The sequence below is a fragment of the Desmodus rotundus genome, chromosome 5, assembly GCF_022682495.2.
Source record: "Desmodus rotundus isolate HL8 chromosome 5, HLdesRot8A.1, whole genome shotgun sequence".
Lineage (NCBI taxonomy): Eukaryota > Metazoa > Chordata > Mammalia > Chiroptera > Phyllostomidae > Desmodus > Desmodus rotundus.
This window is the reverse complement of record NC_071391.1, coordinates 102886336-102911313: the sequence shown is the minus strand read 5'-3', so window position 1 is coordinate 102911313 and position 24978 is coordinate 102886336. Positions and strand designations below refer to the sequence as shown.

Genomic DNA, 24978 nt, shown 5'->3' with positions numbered 1-24978 from the left:
TCCTGGAGTCTGGTCCCCATTCTCTCCTATGAGGTGGCCCAAGGAACTTCTAGTTCACTGTCCACATTTACCAAATTGGAGCAGACCTCAGAACACACTGCCCAGCGCATCTCTGATCAGCTACACAGAGAATGAGAAGCTTCTGCACCTCATTTCTTTGGCTCAATTAGACTTTCTAATTGAGCACAGGCCCCTTTGTCCTGTAGGAAAAAGAATGGGACCCTCAGGCTGGTACTGGGGAGTTTCCAGGGAGGCGAAGCTCTCCCGGGGAGGGTGGGACGCCCAGTGCAGTGGCCAAGCACACACAGCTGTTACCTGACCTGCCATTTGATGCTGCCTCTAGAGTCACTCTGAACCAAGGATTCCTCAGAAAGAAAGCTGACATGGTGGCTTTTCTGATACAAAAAACTCCCCACGAAAGTACTGAGCATAAAGGCACTTTATGAAGTGTCTCAAAGGTCTGTCATCCTCCACCGTGGACACCTGCACATATTTGCTGGGCGAGTTGTACTCCCCCGATGGGTAGAACCTCTGTGATGACTTAGAAACACGCCAGGAGATGGGCGCTCAGAGAGCCCGTGAAAAATGCCGAGAGTTCTCAAGATCCATCCAGAGGTCAGCAGGGCGTCTTCATTTCACAGTCTCTCAGCCCACAGCCCCCACTTCCCACCCCACCGGGCCCCCCCAAAGCAGGAAATAACACAAGAAAGACTGCTGTCATTGGAGGTTAAAGGTAGCTGGCCCCCAGCCCTGACATGAAGGTCTATGGGACAGTAAACATAACACCCACAAGAAATAGAGTGTTGCTTTTTTTTTCTTTTTCTTTTGGTTTGTTTTCTTTTTTCCACCATGGAGAGCATGCCTGCATTCTAAAAAGTTATGCTGGAAGGCGGGCTGATCAATGAACACCATCTGGGTGTCCAGCTACAGTTCTTCCTCCTCTGCTTTATGAAGACTTCCATCGGATTAAAGAAAACACGGCGTGGACCACGTACAGCAGAGTGGCTACGTAGGAAAACACCTGAAACCAAGATAAATGACCGTTAACAGGCAAACATGGGGACAGGATAAGGCACAGACGGGTTGGATGCTTCATGGTGCCCATTCAGGATGACAGACCTGTGGTGCCAGCCGCTGCTTCCCACCACCCACGTTATGCCCTTCCTCGCTGAGCCCAGTTGTGGCCCCAGACGCTGATGGCACAGAGCTCCGGCTGACTGGACAATCCGCTGGACTTGGTGTGCAAGGCCAACTTTCTACATTCTCACATAATCGTGCGGGTGCCACCCTACTGGAGATGGGCATCTCCGAAGCAGAAGAGTATCAACCACTCTCCATGGAAAACTCCCCCCCTCCGCACTAGTAGGACCAGCTGTGACCCCGGCAGCCTCTGCTAAAAGAATACGTCCGTGTGGGTCTGCTGGCTCTGGTCAAGGTCTTGATGCTGCCTGGATATCCTCAGACCCCATCAGAATTTTATTCTACGACTCTTCATACCACAGGCTTGGGTAAGGGGGTCAGGGTCACGGGAAGTGAGGGGCAGGGACACAGAGGAGGGACTTTGAGGTTTTGCACAAACAGAGGTAGCTTACTGAGAAAGCGGCTGGGAAGACCTGGCTGGCTGCTTTGGCACGGGGAATGAAGGCCTTGGAAATTTGGCAATTGGTCACTCGCTGGCTGTCACAGCCCTGACTTGCTGTGTTCACTGGGCTACTCTTATCACTGTATTCTGGTGGCTGGCCTCCCTAAAGGGGGGCTGCCTGCCTCCAAGTCAACTTTCTGCACCTGCTTTGTGACCTTAGGCTCAGGGTCAAGAGTTTCCAAGCCAGGCACAGCATTTAGGGTGGCCACGCTTCCGTGACTTTGGAAAATGCCCATAAACAGTGGCGGCGCCGTGCTGGTCTGTCCCCTGATCCACGCATGGGCGAGCCCTTCAGCCCCGTTGGCCAGAGGCGATGAGTAAGCTGAGTTACTTAATAACAAATGTAAGAGAACTCATCCGGGGACTCTTAAGCACCTGGTCTGGGAGGAACAGTCCTACGTGTGTGAGCAGCCCCCTGACCTCTCGTCAGCAGGAAGCAGTTCACGTTCTGGGCAATTCCAGACACGTGAGAATCCTTGGCAGAAGTGCCTCCGAAGTCCTGCTGGGAACAGGAAACAGATGTGTTTCCCAAGTGAGACCAAGAAATGACACTTTGGGGACACTGAGAGCCTGGGACATGAAGCGACATTCTTAAGCTTTCAGAAACCCCTCTCCCTAACCAGTGGCCATTAGTGCCAACCACAGACCCAGAGACCCCTCCAGATTTCTGCAGAAATTTCCTGCTGCCCTCAGTCAACTCTACCAATCTCAGGACCCCAAGGGCCAGGGCTGTGGGAGAAGGTATATGAGATGCCTCCCCACACCCCAGATTGGCCACCTCCCCATGGTCTAAAGGGCAGGTTCCACTTGGTTAGGGTCTGGGGCTAAATCCCAAGTAATCATGACTCCCGCACCACGCACCCATAGCGCTGATACTGCCGGCAGAAACGTGTGACTTTACGTGGAAATGGGCTCATACTTCCGTGGGGTTTTGGCCCAGTGTGTCTGCCTGCGGAGGACACTTTCGTCCCGATTCTGGCACAGCTGACTTTGCCTGGGCACACTCATGGTTCTCCAGCTTAACTAACAAAAATGTGGGGACACGATCAGTCACGGAACAGACTATACGAGTTGGTGTGGTCTTCCATGGAAGCCTGTGCAGCAAAGAGAATGAACGCTATGCTGTCACCCAACCATGTGGGGGCACCTCACAAGCCTGAGGTTGAGAGAAAGAAGCCAGACGTAGGATAACACACATAGACGACGACTCCACTTACGTGGAGTCAAAAGCAGGTGGAAGTGAACCGGGCAACTACAAGTCAGGGTGTGGGGTTATCCTCAGTGTGGGGGTGCAGTGACGGCGGCCGGACAAGAAAGGACTCTGGGAGCTATTCTGTTCTATTTCATCATCAGGATGCTGGTTATACAGAGGCGTTTACTTCATGAAAATTCATCAAGCCGTACGCTTGCATCCTGATCACTGCTCTGGATATAAATTGCATCTTGATAAAAGTAAAAGAGGAGAGTCGGAACCCAGTAGAGCCCAGTGGTTCACAACTAGAGACCAATCCAGGGGGCAGGGGTATGAATTCATGCCATCTGGTTTGCGTCATCAAGAGCTGACCCACTAGACACATTCCATCTACGTTCCATGACCGTTATCCATAGTACTTTTATGGAAATGATTGTCAAACGCCTTGCTGATGTTTGCTTGAAGAGAAGCCCTCTGGGTAGGGATGGGGGAGGTATGAGGCTCTCTAGGTGAGGAGGAGACCCCACAGAGTCATTTGAATGAAGGATGGCCAACCCCCCAAAGGAAGGCAGACTCACCAAGGTGCTGCCCAGTTGTGCTACCACTTAACAACCAGCCTCCTCGGAAAATGAGCAGATATGGGAGCCATTCGATGCTGTGGGACACTGAAGGGTACCAGGGACCTTGAGATGGCCGGGTTTATGAAACTGGGGAGTATGCTGGGAGCCTGAGGGGAGCATGTGGCTTTCCCAGGTTGGAGGATGGGCCCATAGGGACCAGTGGACAAAACTTTGAGGAACTTTCCTCCAGACCCTTGGCTCTGAGAGCAGGAAGAGCTCCCTCACCAACCCCCTTCCCAGGGCCCAACACCGCCCATCCCTGTGAGTTTCCTCTCAGGCTCTACTCCACCCTTTCCCGGTGGACGGAACAGCAGGGCTTGGGTGTCTGAAGCTGGCTATCGTCACATTTGCACAATTCATAGGTCAACCTCTAGAAATCTGAGGAGTGCCATTTCTGAAACATTTTCTTATTTTTTAAACAAGTTATTTTTTAAACACAGAAATCCATCGACATCGGGCGTTAGTGCCCCAGTACTAGCCCATGCACACACAACTCTGTGAAAAGCTTTGTGAAACAATCTATTCTCGAACTCCCTGTCATTCTGATCCTTCCCATTAAAAAGAAAATCCAGGCCCTGACCTTGCAGGCCACCAGTGGGTCTGGCTCTGCCGTTGGAGAGCATCGTTTTTAGAGTTCAGAGACCCGGCCCCTGTCACACGCAAGTTGGCACCCCCACTTGTTCTCCTGATTGGCCGAGTGAGGTGCAAGCCCTTGTCGCACCCACTGCTCACTGGGAGGCCTCAAAAGAAATCGTTCACTACCTCTGCATTCCTCAAGGGAGCTGGACAGGAAATTCATCCATTTTACAGATGAACAAGCCGAGGCTGAGAGTACAAGGGACCCACCCACACAAGGAATCAGTGGAGATGTGACTCTGGTCCCTCCTCCTCCCACAGGTCCTCAACCGTCAGGCGGGAGACAGCGTCCTGGCTTCTGAAGCAGCAAACACCCACAGCTGTGGGTCTGGACCAGGGCCTGGCGAGACACGGGCCACTTGATTTTCCATCCTGGTCTCAGGGCTATCCAGCCTTGATGGCAGATGGATCACTCAGTGAAAGCCAGGAGGCCAAGTGGCCAGATTCAGTGCTCCAACCCAGTGCGGAGTGTGGGCGACAGAGCACCCAGCCTCGACACCAGGCCCTGCCAATCCATGCGTTGTTGGAGCAAGCTGTGTATGTTCGCAGTGCCCTGGTTCTCCATCTGTGAAATGGGTGTAAGGACAGTGCCTACATCCTAGGGCTGCTGTGAGGGTTAAATGAGATTGTCCACGGAGCTCAGACAGTGCTGGCACCCAGTGGTCATGCCTCCTCACACACTTGCCCTGAACGAAGCCGCCCAGGCACAGACCCCTGGGCCAGCCCAGGCCTGAGCAGCGTGACACTGGCTGATGGCTGGGGGAGTCTTGGGCACATCACTTCTCTTCTCTGGGGCTTTACTTCTTCAGAAATGGGGGAAAGGTTTACTTCATTCAAAAGTTAGTGAACTAGAAAAATAGAAGGCCTGGGCATCCTTCGGCTCAGACCTTGTCAGTGGGCGGTGGGAGCTGGGAACACAGACGGCTGCTAGGAACTCACCACAGCAGAGATGTTCTCATGGTAGTTCTTGTAGGTGAAGCCATCGCGCATTAGGATGGTGGCCAGAGCTTCCAGGACGGAGGCGCTGAGGTAAAACAGGGCGGCGGTGCAGTGGTAGGCTGCATCCTGCAGGGTCAGAAAGGGCGTCAGAGAGACGGGAGGCCCAGATGTGGACATGAGGGCAGCTGTGGTCCAGCAGGGCCTGTCCACACCCCGCCTCCACCTGGCATGGTTTCGGTCCCTTTGTTCCCCTTTATCCACCCATCACCACAGCTGCCAGTCCCTTCCTCACAGAGTGTCTCATCGGCACTTTCCAGCAGTTTTTTTTTTTCTCACTGGTTTGGACATCAGAGGAAAGACTTTGAAGAAGAAGAGATGCTGCTTTCCCTTGAGGTGGAATCAAGAAAAAGGTGGGGCAGGAAGAACAGCTCAGGATTTAACAGGTAGAAATTGGTTCTGGACCTGAGAAGGGTCACACATAGTCACAGTCTCAGTTAGGATGTGACCTTGGTGGCCAGTGCAGGGCAAGAGAGGTCCACACCATTTCCATTGTTTTGTTATTCAATTTTTTTTTTTTTTGCGAGGGGCGGGGGATGTTTGTGGGCAGTCCAGTTACGTTTAAAAGCAGATAAGGAATTTTGAGAAGTTTTAATTTGAAAGCGATTTCGAAGTCTCAGGAGGAGGCTTTTTGAGGGAGAGAGAGGCCCAACCACACCTGTCCTCTGTTCCAGGGCAGATAATGGCAGGTGTCCCAGTGTAAGTTTTACCCTCTCCATGGGTCTCAAGGCAGAGTTTATGCAGATAGAGACCAAAGGTCACCCCTTGGCCCCTCCAAGTCCCTCTCTGGAGAGCCTGCTTTAAAAGTCACAACTGGGAGCTGAGCAGTAAGCACGGCCCCCACTGGGCAGCCAAGGTCAACACCCAGGACAAGATGGAAACCAGCCTTCCTGGAGGATGGGAGGTGCCACTACAGGCACCTGGCAGGTGCAGGCAGTATGGGCAGGGGGTTGGGCTGCTAGTTATCTGTGAAGAGGGCAGTCATGCCAGAGAAAGCAGAGTGGGCCCAGCGAGAGTTGGGCAGTAACCATCAGCCTGTGCCTCCTCTTGGCCTCCAGGCCGCAGGGAGCCCTGGTTGCTTGGACAGCTCAGAGCTGAAGGCCTGGACAGCCTGATCTTGGAACACGGGTGGGAGATGTCTACAGGGCAGCCTCATCTGGCATGGGAAAAGCCAGCCTCCTGAGGAAGAAGGTCCAACACTGCCCACCCCCTCAGACATCTCAAGCTGGGACTCACCAGGGTGACCCAGGAAGCCTCCCCGCCGTGGGCACCAATCATGTACAGGACGAGCAGGGTAGTGGTGGCCACGAAGCAGAACACAGACACGAACATCACCCATCCCTGCATCAATGGCAAGGGCACCAGCGAGGAGGCAATCAGGATCCACACCAGGCCTCCGAAGACCTGCAGAGGAGGGAGTGTGGTGAGCAGTGAGCAGGAGGCCGGGAAGGGGCAGACCCAGCGGTCACGCTGGGCGAAGACAGAAGGAAGGCAGAGCACAGTGGTGAGCATCTTCTCACCAGAAATGACTCTCTCATCCCCTCAAGGCTCCAGCCTGGACCTCTCATCCCAGTCTGTCCAACCCCCGGTTTGCTTGTCTTTTTCTTTTTTCTTAAATACCTAATACAGTTAAGTTTGTTTTATTTAACAAATGCTTATATACCAGGCACTGCCCTAAATACTTTAAAAGTATTACGTATTTTGCCGTTATAATGCGCACCCACATTTTTGTGGGCATTATACGCGGGATTATTATACCCATTACCATAACCCATGGTGTATAATCATTATACCCATGTATGATGCTCATCCCTATTTTTCCCTCAAAAATTTGGGCAAAAAGTGTGCATTATACATGGCAAAATACGGTAACTCAGTGAATCCTCACAACAACCCCATGAGCGAGGTACTGACCCATTTGTCAGATGGGGAAACTGACGTTCATGGAAGTTAGGTTTTTCATCATCCCAAGAAAAGACTTAACATCATCCATCTAGATTATCACTAGAAGGGTCTTCTTTATTCTGAGGTTATATCCTTCCTAGTATTTTGATATTAAAATATCCTTTCTTTTATGAAATTGTAGTAACCAGAAAAATAAATTAGCCACACTATGTCATTTTGTTTTTTGAAATTTGGCCCCTGAAACCCCCAAGTCCAGGAGGTGCTCTGATAAGGGGAGTCCAGGCTGGAGTGGAGAGGGCCCAGGTCAGCCCGGTCTCCCCAGGTAGCCTAGGACACTCATGAAAGAAGCAGCTCCCATAGTTACCCAGAAGACACCCCCATCTATGTCCACAGGGCCAGTGAGCCTCATGCTTTCAAAGAGGAGCATGAGGACAGATATGGGGGCCAGTGATGGCCCTCAATGCCACTTCTCCAGGCATGCACAAGCCCATGCTGGCCTTCTCTGTACACCCTTCCCTCTCCTTGTCCCCCCTCATCACAGTGAAGTCAGCTCAGCCTCACCACCACCCCCGCCCAGAGGAGAACTCTACTTGGAGCTGGATCTGTGTGGACATGGCTTTGCGGTTAAAGGTTCCAAGAAACTGTGGTGTGTGGCCCTGTCTCCCTGAACATCTGAGGGATGTCCCCAAGCCCTATGTGACCTGTGGTGTGAACTCATGTGGTACCTGCTGCCCACCTGCTGGGTAAGAAAGCCCACTGTCCTCACAGGTGTTCTCATCCACTTAGCTGAGAAGCATCAAGAGACAATCACCTTTGGATGGAGAAATCAGTGCAGTGAAGAATCTGGACTTATCAAAACAAGGCTGGACCTAATGAGCCTCTCTGCACAGAAAACTTTCTTATTGATGAATCTGAGGTTGTCTGTAGCCCTGTGACAGAGCCAGTAGGATACACTTTACACTTTATAATAATGGGAGAAAATCAATTAACTACAAATCCTTAGACAGCCATAGAATAAGATGTGTGTGCAGATTTCGCTCATGGCAGCCTTTAGGATCCAACATAGCACTTAGCCTTTTCCATAATGGGCACTAACAAAGGGACATGAGTGTGCTAACGGCCAAGTAGGACGTGGATTTAGGAGGCAAGAGAGAGTGTGGCATGGAGGGTCACGCCCACCCGGCTGGTTGGCAGAGGCAAGGGTCTAGGAAATTCCTCTCCTAAGCATCCTCTGCCTGGTCACCTGGTGATGATGCAGGGAGGACCTAAGTCAGTTCCCCAGTCACATGACCTAGAAAGCCTTGCACTTCTCTTTTGCTGCACTAAGCCCCAATCAGGTATAATCGGTTACAATATGGCACTCTGCCTGGCCAGGTGATGGAGGGCATGAGGTCCCCTTTGCTCAGAGCTAACTCCTGGGTGTGGGTCACATGTCCAGCCATGCATCAGGGTCTGAGTTAGTTAACTGGCCTCAGGGTCCTATTATATGGGTGTGGCTAAACTAGAGCCACAGTGAACCAATCCCAAAGGAACAGCTTGGGATGCCCATGGAGGGGAGTGTACTTGTGACAGAACCTGTGTGGGACCCAGTGGGCTGTAGGTGTTTATACATGGTTGATGGACATGGCCTTGAGGAATACTTAATGCCCACCAGGAAAATTATTCTCTTTTTCATTCTCTGGTTATTCTAAGGCAAAGACATGGGCTCAGGGTAGAGCCAGGTGTCTGGAGCTCCCCTAGATGGGTGGGCAGAGGGGATCTGGATAATAACACTGGTTTTTTTTTATTTTTAACACAGTGATATAGTTATTTGGGGTGTAAAGTAACTGTAAAATACATATTACAGGTAAATTAATGCACAGGTAATGCCTGGAAATGACAAAATTTGAGAAGGTGGCTCTTAGATCCTGGTCTGCAGACCACATAACTTTCATCCGGATTCTTCCCTAGGTTGCTGGGTCAGGAATCAAGGTCAGGAAAATCAGGCGAATTCAGAGTGAAGTCACTGCACTGGGCGTTTGCCATGGAGTCCTGGGCGTGCACGTGCTGAACGTGGCCATAACTGGTGTCGTGCTCGGGCATCCGGCGGCAGAGGGAAGCTTCAAGGTTAACCCGGACCTCCTGATCTGCTTCGGGTGTGTGTTTTTACCTGATGAAGACTATGCCTCAGCTCCCTAGAAAACATCTCACTCATTCTCTCTTCCCTCCTCACTCCCTGCCTCCCCTGTCTCTCAGACTCCTGGACTCTATGGTAAGAACCCATCCTGCCTCTGGGTGTAGCTCACCTTGCAAAGGTGCTTTAGGAAATTATACTGACCTTCCTTTCTTTTCATGGTTTTTCTATCACAGTAGGCTTCACAGAGATGGTGGGGAGAAATTCTTTTTTAAAACAGCTTTAATGAGATATAATTCACATGCCATACCATCACCCGTGTAAAGTGTACAATTCGATGGGTTTTAGTATACTCACAGAGCAGTGCAAACATCACCTCCAGTCCGTTTTAGAATGTTTTCATAACCTCAGAAGAAACCCTGTGCCCTTCAGCTCTCGCCCCCCTCCACCCCTCTCATCCTTTCTTGGCAACTCAGCAACTTTCTGTCTCTACAGAGGCTGCTCCTGTTCTCAGCTCCCACACGAGCAGCATCACATAACATGTGGACTTTGGTAAATGGCTTTTTCCCTTTATCATAATGTCTTTTGAGGTGAGAAATTCTCTCTCAAGGGGACTTTTACAAAATACCCCCACATCACAACACATCCGCAGCCCGTTCTAACCCTCCCCCGTTTGGGGGACACCGCATGACTGTGTCTCATCTCTCTGGGGCCTCCACACTGGGAAGAGCTGGGGAACCGCTGGTTCCCAGGGAAGTTCTTGTAGGACAGATGCCATCAGGCCCCCCTGTCCCAGAAACATACTTCAAGTTACACATCAGGAGAAGGGACTGTCAGCACAGGTAAAGTAATTAAGACCCCAGCGGTCTGCTCCCCAGAGGCAGGCAGTGGGCCTGCCCTCTCCCCTCTTGGCCCTGCTCACGAGGTGCCCACAGGAGAAAGGCAGGGTGGCTGCTTCCGCAAGGAGCCACAGGGTCCACCTGGGAGGGGTGCTGAGTGCGGAGCAGAACAGCCGGGGGACAGGAGGCTAAGCGGAGGAGAGAACCTATTCCCAGCTCCGTGTGTGTGAGCAGGGCCCTGGGCACAGACACCGCTTCTGGAGACTCCCAGGGCAGCTATGGGTCAGGAGCCATAACAGCTATGAGGGCTCCGCTCCCCGGAGCACATGTGAGGTCCTGCAGCACCCACATCACACAGCATTTGCACATGATTCCTGCGATGGGCACCAGCGCATCCAGTGGCGGAGGCTTTAGCAAGCAGTCCACCCTCACAGCCTCAGTTTCCTGGTCTGTAACTGACAATCTGCGGCTGTCTCCCGACACTGCAAACTGGTGGAGACTATGGATGTGAATGTGAAGCTTCTGGCACCGTGCACAGCACCACCCAACAACCGGGATAAGACATGCTCACCCAGGAGCCTAGTGGAGACAGACACAGAGGCTACTAGTTGCTCTGCAGGATGATAACCAGCTCTGAGTGGGCTGGGGCAGGGCCTTAGTCAAGTCTTGAAGGGAGAGGTGGACTTTGTTGGTTAACGGGGCCAAAAGGTCAAAAAGTAACTTTCCAGGGGGAGGAAAGAGGACAGGCCAGCCCAGAGGATGCTGAAGCAGCAGTGAGGGAGTCCAAGCTGGGAAGCTGCACGCGGAGCTCAAGGGAGGGTCAGCTCAAGTCCGAACTGACTGGGCTAGTGGGGAGTCCTCTCAGGCCCGCACAGTGCAGAGCTGGGATTCTGTGTGAATCTTGGTACCAAGCCAGGGCCTGCCCCACTCCACCCACTACGTGTGCAGAGAGCAAACAGAGAGCAAGGGCTGCACCCATACCTAGCTGATAAGGCATCTGAGCAAGGAGAAGTCACCCTGTCCCAGCTACAGGACCCCACTGGCCAAATATTTGTCAAAAGCAAGAGGGTAGGTGAGGGTTCAAGCATCTCCCTTTGTAAAGAACACTCTAGGTGGTCCCAGCTTCCAGGAAGCAAATGCTCAGAGGTCATCATCCACCCCTGCCTGCACCAGGTCACCATCCCCCATGACGGAGATGGTGCAGCTGCTAGGGTGGTCTCAGCAAAGGGCTCTAAGTCCCCTGAGCTGAGCTCTCTCTCTGGCACCCAGATCCCCCAGCTGGAAGGGACCATGGGGCCTGGGCGAACACTGCATGGCTCTCAGCTCTCACTCTGCATTAGAATCACCCGAGACACCTTGAAAAGTCCACCAATGCCAAGGGTCTGACTCTGCCGAAGAGAAGCAGTTACAGGACAAGAAACAGACACCCACGTTCTTGTCAGAGGCCTTGGAACATGTTTCCATAGCAGCCCATGGAGGACGTTCTGGTAACTTCTATCGGACAGAAGAAGGAGCAGCTCCTGCCTACAACACCCAGCCCAGCCATCCAGTGACACCACGTACATGGCTCCAGTTCCTGCCTGGGTTCTGGGTGCAAAGTTCTCTCTCCTCTCCTCCCCTCTCCTTAAGCTTCAATCCTTGTCTTACCTAGAATATGAGCTCATCCTCGGGTGTCCTCCGGACGCAGGGACACAGCCTATGAATGGGGCTGAGCTGATGATTTGGGCCCTACCTATGCTAGCATTTCAGGACTGGAAACCTGTCTTTAATTCAGGCCAATTTGGATGCTGAGCATAGCTGAGGTTCTCTAAGAATCAAAGATAAACCAAAGATAATGTACAAAACTAGATTAAAAAATCCCCAAAGACTCAAAAAGTTCCTATCTGTGGTCTACCTGATCAAATGATTTATTTCTATACAAAAATTTCCCCAGGAGATAGTATGGGGGGGAGCTCTTGTGTAAACTCAGAGACGGTTCTTCCTTTTTCTATCTGAATTAATCCATGGGAGGCAGGTGAGGGTGGTTCAGGGTGTAGACTTTAGAAGAATTTGAATCCTAGCTCAGCCTTGCTAGCTGGGTGGCCTGTTGTCCCTGGGCAAGTTACTTAACCTCTCTGTTTGCTATCTAAAAAACAGCGATTATGATAGAGCCCATACTAAGGGTGTGGAGTGAGGTGGGATGACACCTGCAGGACACCTGGCACATGCTGTAGTCACAAGTGTCATGTGATGTGGTCACAAATGAACTATGAGAAAACCCCAGGAGGCCTAGGATCTCCACATGCGCCAGTATCCACCCCAAACCTTGTTGGGACCCAGAATTTAAAAATACCTTCAAGCCCTGGCTGCATGGCTCATTTGGTTGGAGCATTGTCCCATACACCAAAAGGTTGTGGGTTCAATCCCTGGTTAGGGCATATGCCTGGGTTGCGGGTTCGATCCCCCATCCGGGTGCATACGAGAGGCAACTGATCAATGTTTCTCTGTCACACTGATGTCTCTCTTTCTCTCTCTCTTTCCCTTCCTCTCTCTAAAATCAATAAACATATCCTTGGATGAGGATTAAAAAAATCTTCAATAACATCAAAAAGAGAAAAACTTATGATTTCCCAGAAATCAAAAATGGAGAAAAATGTGTCTCGCTTTGTGAAATAAACATAAAGGACATCAAAGTATGAGAAATCCTTTCTTCAAACAATGAGCCTCGTTTACAAAGGGGGAAAGGAATCTCGGGCACATTCTTGAGATTCGCAAGGCGGTGCCCTTGCTTGCGCAGTGCTGCCGGGGCTCGGCGCCCACAATGGCCCGCTGTCTCTGCCGCCGGCCTTTCACAGCTGCGCTCAGTGCAGAGGAATTGCTCACATTCTCTGGATGTTTTTCTGGGGCTCCACTGTACTCTCTCAGGGTCTCCACCAGCAGACACTCTTCCAATAACATGTATGTGAAGATGTGAACCAAAGAGGACTCCCACGCGGCGGCATGGCCCCCACAGCTCTGAGCATCTGGTGTCACGATGGTGCACGTGAGCAGAAGTTTGTGCCCTGAACTCTTGAGAAGTAAAAGAAAGTGGCCACAGAACACAGCACTAGGCTTTCCTGCCACTTTGGTCAGATCTCCCCAGGAAGGAAAAGAAAAGATGGCCACAGCAGATGGGACGCGCCCCCACAGGAATGAGCACCAAGCCCATCTATGCTCCCCCAGGGCCACCAGGGACAGCAGCCCCAACCCATGTTGCTGGAAATGTTCTACACTCACTGAACCATCTCACAGTCAAGGGCAAGTGCGACATTAGGAGGGTGCAGTGAGCAGGTGGCCTGCACACCAGAGGGTAGGAGGATGCACAGGGAGGAAGTCAGAGGGGAAGACCCAACACCTCCAACCCCGAAGACTTCCTCAGGGTCCCTTGGCTCTTGCCTTCAGAAAGTGAGGCTGAGAGAAAGGCTGGGGGACTCTCCTGTTCTGAGGGGCGAAGATGGCAGGGAGCAGACACAGAGGGGCTCATGCCAGCGTCTCTGGTTCTTGCATGAGCCCCACCTCCCTTGTAGAGAAACTCAGCTCCCAGCAAGGCTAAGAAGACACTTCCTTCACTTGCTCACTCACTCACCCACTCATTCATTCATTTGTCCATTCATGCATCTAACTGACACCATGAATGACCAGGAGTAAGGTCAGCACTGAGGGCAGGTGCACCCAGGAGACAGACTCACCCAAAGGCTCACACCACTAAATGGAGCCCATTTCTCCTTTCCTGCCCCCTCTCTTCAGTGTTGCTACCAGGCCCACTGGAGCAGTTCTAGGTGGACCAATAGCAGAGCCCTGGTGAAAGTACCCGGGCCCCAGGGAGGGTGACCAGCTAGATACCTCTGCCCAAATTTCTGGATTCCAGAGCCCAGAAATTTGCACAGGATCTTCTACTCTGACACCATGGGCAGGTGGCTGGGGCAGGTCGGAAGATTGTGCGGGGGACCCCTCCCCCTTCTGCCAACTGAAAAGGCAGCTTATTAGGAGTATGACCTCTGAGGCTCTCCCAGGGTATACACTGGGAGTAGTGCTGAGGACCCTGCCTCAGTTTACCTATAGCACTTGCTCTGCCCTCCTAGCTCCTTTATCAACAGGTTCCTTCCTCCCAGAGGGACCCATCATGTCCCTCCCAAGGGGCCTTAGATCGTGTCCCTTTATCTAATCTGAAGGCAAGACCAGGACTCTGGGAGGTGGGGGCTGGATTCTGTTTGTGAAGTAGGGAATAGAGATTTGGGATTTAAACAAATGGCGGTGAGTGCACAGGCACGGTTGGTGTTAACAGGGTGAGTGTGGCCTGAGAGGGCCCCTGCCCAGGCCGCTACCCCACTTCCCTCAAGCGGCAGGGGAGCCTTCTGCTCCTCTGTACCCATCACACCTCTGCTCCACCGCACAGGCCAGGAACATGATGCCGGGTCATGGCTGGTATGACCTCCCTCACCAGGCAGAGGACAGCCACCAGGTCCCAATGAATGGGAACTCCTCGCAGGTCCACAAAGCAAGGGGCCTTCCTCAGGCTTGTCCTCAGTTGGATGGAAAATTTTCCCTACTACTCCTATACCTATTGGCTTTACCCAGCGGCATAAACAGGAACAGGAGGTTCTGTGAAAAATAAGGGTAAGCCATCTGTGAAAGACAGAATCCACCCGGGACATGCTGGACAAGGTGGGAGTGGCTTCCGTGCAAAAACAAAACAAAAGGCAAGAATGGGAATCACCAACTCAGTTAGTGATGTGAGCAAACCAACAGGTGTGTACCTGCAAGATAGGTGTGTACCTGCAAACCGCCCATGCAGGGCCCCTTGCTTCTCTCAAGGGTCCTGGGCTCTCCTGGGTGGAGATTGTCAGTTTCATCTTCTGTCTGCTCTTGGGGTCAAAGATTTATTCTGTGATTCACAGCCAGGAGACGGACCACAGCTGGGCAAGTGCTTCATGTGCTGAGTGCTAGGAAGGGGTGCTCTCAGGGATGGCTTCTGGGCAGAAGTGTTAGGTAAGCAAGCAGTGCAGGGTGGGGTGGAGGCTGGGGAAAGGCGGGGTATGCTTCCTTGTCAGAGCCTGCTCTCCCCTCCTTGACCCGATGGCCTTTCAGACGGTGATGCACCACTGACGACAAATCGTTTTTGAAAGGTTTAATCCTGGGCCCACTGGTAATTGGTTCCTTTGCCTTCAGGGAGATACAGCAATTTTCATCACACTCAGAGTTCACAGAGCTCTCCCCACCTGTCCTGGTACCAGGCTGGCAGGAAAGAAGTCAGGAAGGACCGCACCCCCAAGGCAGAGGAGGGACAGGACAGCCGAGGCCTCCCTTCCCCCTTGCCACCCGTCTGCCTGGCCAGGGGCAGCTTCAAGCTGAGGAGCCACTGGGAAGGCCCCACAGAGGGTGGTGTCCGCAGTACTTGGTGATTCTGGGGACCAGTCAAGTGTGGCCTCCACAGCCCCACGCAATCCCAAATCTTACACACCCTCTGCCTTGCACACTCTGCTCGAGAGGGGTGTCCAAGGCAAAAAGTGGGTGTGCGATTATCCTCCAGCCCCCTTTCACATTCACTGGCCACGTGACCTTGGAGCGGGTGGTTGAGTTTTTAGTGAATTAATAATAATTGACCCTAAGAGCTATTAAGCAGTATGTTCTGGGCATCATGTTACTGTGAGAGCTTTGTGTCTGTCACACTGGCTACTTCTCACAGCGATCCTGGAGGTGGGTGCTATTATAACCCCACTTCACGGCCCTGAAGGCTGGCTGTGGAGCCCAGGTCAGGCCTCTGTGCCTGCGACAGTTCCCCAAGCTGACTGACAGGCAGTCGCCAGAAATCCCCCAAGAGAACGGTAACACTGAGGGAGAGCAGACAAGCCCGTTAGCCTTCGTCCTGCTCCTACCACCCTGGGTCTAGGTGAGGAGATGGCAGAGGAGGTGGCCGGGCAGAGGCTTCCCTCCTCCGCCCCTCCACCGCTCCATTGGCTCTGCTTTTTTAGAGGACAAGAATAGCAAGGTTTGTGTTTAAGCCAGAAGAGCAGAATTCAAGGACATCACCCCTCTTCTGCAGGCACAGGTCGCAGCCCTATCCCCAGGTCCATCAACACAACCCTTGTCACAACCTGTACCCCATCCCACACCACTAACAAGTGTGGGGGTATGGCTTATCCTCTCTCCTTCCCCATTTGCTCTTTCCCTGGAATGCCCCCCACCAAGCCTGTACCCTCAGCCCACTAAGGGCCTGCAAAGTTGGAGCCAGGAGTTGCTGGGGTCCTCCTCCCCTCCTCCTTCTCCTCTTCCCTACCCCTCCCCTCCCACCCAGCTTCATTCTAACAAGAATAAGGCTCTGGGGTGAAATTTCAGGTCTCCTGGCCCTGGGCCTTCCTCTAGCACTGCTGCGGGTGTCAGTATTCGATGGCTGGTGACAGGCTGTTCTTTTGGTTCCTACATATTTTTCTCAGGCCCTGGGGCCCTGGTGCATTAAAGTGATTCAACACAGAGGTTGTTTTGCCCCAAGGTGGGCAGAACATAGGCTATGAGTAAGGTGGGAGTGGTAGAGAGCCCAGAGCCAGGGTGGCAGAGAATCCATGCCTGCATATCACCCTGGTGCCCAGCAGGAGCTACCAGGAACCAAGTCCTTCCTTCCACCCAAATGTAGAAGGCAAGTCAGGTCCTTGATGCAGAGAAAACCAGGACCCTGCTCAGTGCTCCTGGGAATAATCTGCCACCTACAAGAAGTCAGCCTACACATCCCTGTAGCTTTAGTGCTCAGGGACAGAAGTGCCACTCACCCACTGTCCTCACATCCATCAGCACCTGAAGAGAACACAGCTGGGGTATCTTATCAGTGCCTGCTTCAGGTGGCCTCTGGTCCAAAACACTGCTGAGAGGCCAGGAGGAAGCCCCCACTGGGCTTGTGTCCCATAGAAGCCCCAGGACTCAGCTGCATCCAATAAGAGTCAGCCCCCATCCGGGTCTGGACAAGCTGGCTCCATCCCACCTGAGACAAGCCTCAGGTAGCTCAGGCCTCACCCCCAGCCCTTCTCTCACAAGACTGTGTCTGGAGCCCAGAGCAAAGCTAAGCCATTCCAAAGACAGCAGTACCACCCGCTCTCCACTCTCCACGGGCAGCAGGCATGGTGGGCGTAGGTGCAAATAGTCAGCCTTTGTCTCTGGCCTGAGGTGCCCCTGCAGTGGCATCTGGTACCCTCCCCCTCTCCTGAAAACACCCAGAGAGGGTGCCTCAGACCACTGCAGGCATTGCGCTATCTGCGTCAGGGGGAGCGACCCATGGAAGGCTGAAAGGCCCTCTTCTCTGACACAGCTTGGTTGCGATGACGGGGCTGAGCACTAAGGTCAAAGCAGCCCTCTGGTTCTTGAAAAACTGGAAAAGTCACTTCTCAACTCTGAGAACAAATCCCTTAGAGACCTCTACCTGGAATTCTTCCCTCCCTTTAGAGAGGAGGAAAGGAGAAACCCTAGGCAGTGCCCTTACCCCATTCTAAACAGGGACAGAGAGGGTCCCCTCCCCCTCAACACAAGACAGGGACAAGGACAGGAGTCCGTGGACACAGCCAGAGAAGACCATTCTCAGTCACTGTCCTGCACTGGCTAGCGGGGCCAGCCCCCATGCTCCAAAGAGAGGTCCCTGGCTGGGGCTGCAGGGAAATTTCCCTGGGAGCAGAGGGGGTGCCTGCTCAGAGCGAGACCCTCAGGGCACCTGGCTCACTGCCCCAGCCTCTCACTAAATACTTGCCCCACTATTCTTTGTTTTCTTCCAGATTAACTTGAACTTATTGAACAAGCAAAAAGTGAAAGAAAAAGTTGTAAAGAGGATGGTCCAGCTACAGAACTATTGGTGTGAGAGATGAAGGGAAAACAGAATGTCACTAGCCAGTACTGCAGTGAGTCTGAATTGATCATCAGAGGAAATACTGCCACGACTTTATCCACATGCATTAAAGCTAATACAGGTCATCTCGACAAGAACACACCATTCCACAAAGTTTAAAGTGGTATCCCATCAGTTCAAGGTTATAGCAAATTTTAAAAGGGAGAGGTTAACAAATTCACATGAAAGTAATGAAGAATGAGAACTTATTTCTCATGAAACTTAACATACGATCATATAGTCATATGATGACACTGCAAAAAAATGTAGTACCTCCTAGCAGACTAGACTTTCTGGGAGATCAAAACTGTTTCTCATTCACCCCAACATCCACTGTGTCTCGCAGAGTGCCACCAGCTTTCCTATCTCCCTGTCAGCTCTCTTCAGCCCTCTTTAAATCTTGCTCTTTTGATTAAATTCTTGCTCGACTGCTGCTCTACACATAAAAATTCTGCATTAATTTTTTCCAACCTGTCTACCCATCGCTGAAGAGAAACTTCAGGCTGAGATGTCGGCCAGCCTGGGGCACCATTGGCCAGGCGGTGGGCCTTGGGGAGTGGGGACGAGCTTCCCTGCGTCCCCACTGTTCTGTCTCCCCATAAAAACGCTGGGGGGTGGGCTGGCCTACAGATGACCTAGGGGCCTGTGCAGCTCTTATCAAATGCAGATTCTTGAATCTGCCCTGGATCTAGTGTCTCAGGCTCCCCAGTGTGTTTTTGACAAGTGGGCTCAGGAGATTGTGTGCTCCCCAATGGCTCTGAGCTGTCCCTTTATTCTCAGAGCGGGAGAAGCGAGCCAGGCCTTGCCCAGGGCTGCCAGGTGGGCAGGGCCGCGGGTCACGGCCCCTGTGCCATGGACAAAAGTGCGTCGCGGGGACTGAGGAAATGCAGAGACCTGTATGCGGTTTGCTGCCGCTGCAGGGAGTGCCACCCTGGAGGCCAAGTTCCCCAGGCAGCTGCCCCTTCCCTCGGAGCCCCAGCTCCTTTCAGCTCTGCAAAACTGCATTTCTGTGACTCTGCTTATCTCCTCTCCTAGGAGTTCAGATGCTGCCTCCTCAATGTCACCAGAACGGGGACCACCCTCCAGAAGACAACGGTATCATTGTGCCCCACCAGAACCCCAGTGCCCAATCCTGGCACGTGAAGATCCAGGCCAGGTCCCAGGACTTGTCTGGTCACTATCAAATAATAAGAGGTCCCCAATTACTTTAGGTGACAGAATCAGTCTCATTTTAGTTATGAGACTACTTTGTCCAGTTCGCTGTAAACTATTCCCAGGTGACTCCCTCCACTCCACCCCTACCCAAAAGTGCAACCTACAAAGCACTGCCTCTCCCCACATGCAGGCAGGGAAATGCTGCCCCAGATAGGGGGGTGGCACCCCTAGCACACTCTTTTCAAAGAATGTTTTCTCTTAATCCCACCCGTGCTTTCCGTGGCTCCACTTCTTACATAGGCTGGGAAGAGGCTGTTGGTTAGTATTTCATAATCTGTTTCCAGGACTTCCTTTACAACTTTTAAAAGTGTGTGGAGGGGAGGGTCTCTCCTGGTACATTGTGAGAGGCTTCCTGTTAGGGTTCTGGCTAGAGCTGAGACAAAAACCACCCCACATTAGTACCCTGTTCTGTGAATGGTGACTGGAGTGTTACAAAGCCCTTGATAAAGGAGGAGGAAGAGGAAAGAGAGACTGTGGCTTCAATAGGAAAAGTCCCCCATAAGATGGGGAGGGGGGACACAACAGAGGCAGAGCCCTGGGGTGACTTGTTGGGGCAGGGGAGACATTGAACATTCCCCCAGGGTCCACGGAGGGTGCACATGAGCCCCAGGGCCTGCAACAGCAGCATGGCCTCTGTGGCTCTGGGGATGCTCACTGTGAGGACCCCGCAGAGTTCAGAGGTCAGGAGCGCTGGGGTAAGGGTGCTGGGCCCGGGTGAGGCTGCCATGCCCTACCTTGAGCCACCTCTCGTCCCTGCTCCCTGACTTGGAAGGAGGTGAGCTCCACCGTGGTTACTTACCCCTGGAGGCTGAGGTTTGATATCTGCGCCTCCCAGGCCTGACTGGGAGGTCAGGCATGGGAACCTGAATTGTGATTAATCAACAACTCACTGGACTGCAGATCTTATAAAAAAATAATCAAGCATTTCACACCCAATGGACAAGCAGAAAATCCGACGTCTGACGTTACCAAGTGTGGCAAGGATAAGGAACGATGGTGATTTCCATAGGGTGCTGGTGAGATGCAGGAAGGTCCTGGTTTAGCCTGAAGCTTATACAATTTGGAGACCTTCTTTATAAAAGAATACAAAATAGGTCAGGGTCTTGGAAGAGGCTGAGCAAGTGGGGGTCCTGAGCCTAGTCAAGTTTCAGCAGCATCCCAGTAAGTGTGCTCCTGGGGTGTGCACATCAGAGAGAATAACCTGGTGTGGACAGGTGTAAACCTCAGAGGACGGCGCACGGACAGCGTACTACAGACAGGTATGTGCGGGAGGATACTGTTCATAAAGTGTGTGAACGGATGAAGCCAGGCCATGTGCAGCTCGCCGCATTTAGCCTGAGGGTAGCCCTGGGGATGCGGGGAGCAGCATAATGTAATAGCATATCCGGGTGGTTTTGATGCCATCTGCAAAGCTCTATTTCCTTAATACTAAAAGTAATAAGGCAAAATATTAAGATTTGACAAAGCTGAATGAAAATTACCTGGATGCCTATTAAAGCACGTGTGTGTGTCTATGTATACACACACACACACACACACACACACACTTTCCTGTAATATTTAAAATACTTTTTACAATTTTTAAAAATTGAAATGACATATGAATGGCATAGTTAACAATGTTAAGCTACCCAATTCAATGACATTTAATATACTGACAACGCTGGGCAACCACCATGCCATCGATTGTCCAAACACTCCCATCACTGCAAAGGGAAACCCGCCCCCATTCAGCAGTTGCTCCCCTTTCTCCTCTCCTCTCAGCCCCTGGCCACCACCAGTGTGTGTTCTGGCTGTATACGTTTGCCAGCTCTGGGCATTCTATGTAAATGGAACCAGACAATTAGGTGACTTTTTCTGTCTGGCCTCCTCTACTTGGCATGGTGTTTTTAAGGTTTATCAACGTTAGAGTATGTATTAGTACTTGATTCCTTTCAATGGCTGAAAAATACGTCCTTGTACGGATATATCTCAATTTGTTTATCTGCTCATCTGTTGGTGGACCTCTGGGCCATTTCTGCCCGTTGGTCATTGTGAATGGTGCCATTATGAACACGCCTGTCCATGCACCTGGTCAGGTCCCTGCTTTCAACTCCTTTGGTTATAAACCTAGGCGAGGAACTGCTGGGTCATATAGTCATTTTACATTCCCATCAGCAGTGAACGAGGATTCCGTTTTCTCCACGTACTGGCCAGTACTTACCATTTTCCATTGTTTTATGCCATCCTAATTTTGTGTGAAGTGGCACCTCACTGTGGTTTTGATGCTGTTTTCCTAAATGTTGTTGAGCATCTTTTCATGGCCTTGTTGGCCATGTGTGTATCTTCTGTGGAGACGTGTCTGTTCAAGTCCTTTGCCCATTTTTTAACTGTGTTGTTTATCTTTTTGTCGTGGAGTTGTAATAGTCCAAAATTTAAAAATACTTCTCAGGGTGGCAGCACCACCTTGGCCCTTTAATCCTCGCTTTTCCTGCACATCAAGACACAGACAGCTTTCTATTTACAACCCTGCAGAGGAAAACTCACAGGACTGTGTCCACCTTCTTTTCTGCTCTCCCAGCCCCCTGGGAGCCCACCCCAGCCTAGAGAGGGAGAGAGAGGACAACTGATGCATCAGCCTCTCAGGAAAAGGACAGAGGGAGCAGGGTCTGAGGCAGAAAAGAAAAAAACAACTTCTAAGGCAGCTGAGAAGGAAGTGTTCTGGCAAGGGAAAATTCTTCTGGAAGCCCTGTCGCAGGTCACCTACAGCCCTGGAGGAGTAAGTTTCCACTAATCCTGGCTTTGATTCTGTTTCCCACAACCCCGTTCTCTTCTTTCACTTGATGGCTTGGTGGGGGTGGGTAGTCCTCCTGTCCTCTCCTCTGGAGATCGCCATGCCTGCTGGTCTGTTCCTACCTCAGGGGCACTCCTTCCCCTAAGCTGCCATACCAAGAAGAAGCAGAAGACACCTGGAGGCTGTCCTTCTTATGAAGCCAGGCACCTGATACCAGCCACCACCTGCTGCCACCTGAGTCAGCTTTTGTGAAGGCAAGAGAAGGAGGGCACACCAGAATCCTCTGCATGGAGTCCAACTAACACACTCTCTTAAGGTTCTTGTTATAATGCTCCCCAAACAACTACACAGGCAGAGTGGACCATGCATTGGAGAAATTAAGAGACACGAAGAAGTGATTTTGTTGTTTAAAAATGTCTCTGCCCCATCGCACCTCTCCATTAGCCATCATCTCTTTCGGTCATGAAACTCTCCCTTTGTAAAAACAGCACAGTAGCCTCTAAAGGAACTGCCGTTCCAAATGAGCACTGCGTGCTTGGGTTTTCAGTAATCCAGCCTCAGGCAAGCACAGGCTGAGTGCAGAATAGAAGCATGGAATGAGCCATTTGGGGAAAGAATGTTCCAGGGGCAAAAGCCCCACCCCACTCTGGAGGGCGCGTGTGTCCCTGTCTACACACGCATGGGGTCGGGCTCAGGGGTATCCAGGGCTGCTTCTACATGTCACTTCCTTGATTCTGGTTTGCCCCAGGATTTAAAGTCCCCCTGGATACACCCAGGTTTGGGCTCAACTCTCAAGTTCAGTGATCTGCTGCCACCAAATCCTCCATGGACGACAGAACCTGCTTCCCTTGCTGATCACCTTCCTCCCTCCATCAGGCCGCTTTTTTTCCACCTAACTCTCCAGGCAGTCCCCTCTGTGGCGGGGGTCAGGAAAGGAGTCTTTGTGTCTGTCACATAGGAACCCAGTGAGCAAACACGGCTGGCCCCCTCCAGGTAAGAGCTGGTGGCCGCTGGGGAGCACCTTACCATCCTGCAGCCACCAGGGAAGGAGAGACCAATGGCAGGTGCAGAGGCCTTGACTGCTCAAGGTCAGCCCAGACAGGTTCACTCTGCCAGCACCTCGCCCCCCCCTCCACTCTCTCACACACACACAGGGCAGAATGACTGGTGGGGCAAACCACGGCCTGTTTTATTATTTCCATATCAAAGACTGTCTTAAATACATTCATTCACCAGAAACTTTCAAAGGCCAGAAGAGAATGATCGGGATTTAGCTCCTTCAACGACACAAGCCCCACCTCGAAATCTCGACAGGTGAACTTAGATTTCTTTTGTAGACTTTAAAAAACTAAATCCTAACCCTCTAGAAAAAGCTGGGCACCTCTCTGCAGACATCGCTTTTCAATAAGGGCTTATTTTGCGTGGCCCATGCAAGCGGGTCCCCAGTGCAGCTTTGGAACCTGCGCTCAACTGTGCGACCTGGCCCGCTTCCAACATCTGACCCAGGCTGAGTATTTGGTTTGCCTTCTAAGTCTGCGTTCCCCATTGTAGTTGGTCCAGAAGGGGCCAAACGACTGGAACTCTGGAGGGGCCTGGGAGGGGGAGACCCTCCTCACCCTGGCCTCCCTACTCCGATGTGGCTGGACCCGTGCAGCTCGCAAATCTGGTGCTGACCGCCCATCCTTCCCACTCCCCAGCACGGCCATGCGATCCACTCACAAACTCGAGGATGAAGAGCAGGTCAGGGAAGGTGGTGAAGACAGCGAGGCCACTAGGCAGGGAGCTGCCCCCTGATGCCGCTGCAGGGGCCATGCCGGAGGGCTGCGTCGGCCTCGGGACTGGACGCGAGGCTCCGGCTCCTGCTCCGCGATGACCGCTAGCAGGCTAGGCGGAGGCCAGTGGCCGGGCGCCCTCGCGAGCGGATTAAGAGCAGGGACGCCGGGAGGAGGAGGGAGGAGCCCAGGCCACCGCCCGCCCCTCCCGACTTGCCGCGGGGTGCGCCCCAAGGGACTTGATTGGGGGGGGGGGTACTGCTGACGCCGTCCTGACCATTCCGAGGGCAAGCTGCGGATGTGGAACGAGGGCGGGGGCTTTGTCCTGCGTCCCACCTCCTGTGCCACCTCCCTTGGAGAACAAGAATAAGCCACTTAGTTTGTGCACTCTTCTCAGGTGATCACCACCCCTTAGGAATGCTACGTCCCCAAATTCCTCACTGTGGCGCCCTTCGAGGTGCTGTTGCTCTAACTCTTAAGTTGGGTCCCTTCATCCTTCTGCGGGGGTGTGTTATTATTCGCGACCTCTGAGTCCAGGCTCACGGTGGGCCAAGTTCCTAGTACTGCCCCCTGAGGGATCTGCAAGAGCGGTGCCATGAACATCTCGGACCACCCACCCCTTCTTTCTGCCCTGGAAACCGTGTGCAACCGTAGATGCCTGTGAGCTTTAGCTCTGGGTCTGTCCGTCTGCCGGCAGGACGCTCTCAGCCGCGCCAGCCCCGGAGGAGGGCTGCTGGTGCTGGTGCTGGTGCTGCTGCTGCTGGGGCAGATCTGCATTGAACCCAAGGGACACGGTGACACTCCTAGAGCAGATTTATCCCTTTCACTCAGAGGGGCCAGCTGGTGCCTCAGCGGTGGGATTCTTCCTCTTCCTAGTGCGCTTTGATTGCCTCTTAACTGTGGGGCTCATTCGCGTTTTTGTTTTCGTATTTTTGTTTGTTTTGTTTTGTGGACCACAATTTCTTTTCTTCTGCTCCTTCTCCTCCTCCTTCCTCTTCTTCCTTTATTTTTTTAAACAAATATGACACTCGAGTAGTTGCCTGTTTATTTTAAGTTAGGTACTATTCCCAGGGCATGCCCCCAGCTCAGACTCCCCAGCACTTCTGTGGCTCCCCCCACAGCTGGTTGCAGGGCATCCAGCCTTCCTCTTTCCAGTGGGACCCTCACCCTTTCCCTCTATACAACTCTCTTTCCTTCCCTCTGGAAAGAAGTAAATTCCTGAACACATTTTCCAAAACAAAAATCCTTTCCTATGATGTACCCATTCTGACCTCCTTTGGAGAGAAACCAGGTATTTGAGGTGATAAAATCACACTGCACCCTTGTGAACTTCTTTGGGGCCATTGGCTTTGGTGGCCTGAGACCCAGAGGACCATTGTCCCCCCTCCCCCAC

At 52.3% G+C, this 24978-nt stretch overlaps 1 protein-coding gene across 1 annotated transcript; it reads right to left on the bottom strand.

Moving 5' to 3' along the window:
• Nucleotides 1-424: 424 nt before the first annotated feature.
• On the bottom strand, nucleotides 425-23734 carry MAL (mal, T cell differentiation protein). Its single transcript, XM_024576711.4, has 4 exons — nucleotides 23533-23734; nucleotides 6323-6490; nucleotides 5030-5155; nucleotides 425-1021 (listed from the first exon to the last, which is right to left on the bottom strand). The coding sequence occupies exons 1-4, from the start codon at nucleotides 23623-23625 to the stop codon at nucleotides 947-949; spliced, it is 462 nt and encodes a 153-aa protein (XP_024432479.1). The 5' UTR covers nucleotides 23626-23734; the 3' UTR covers nucleotides 425-946.
• Between the last annotated feature and the right edge of the window lie 1244 nt (nucleotides 23735-24978).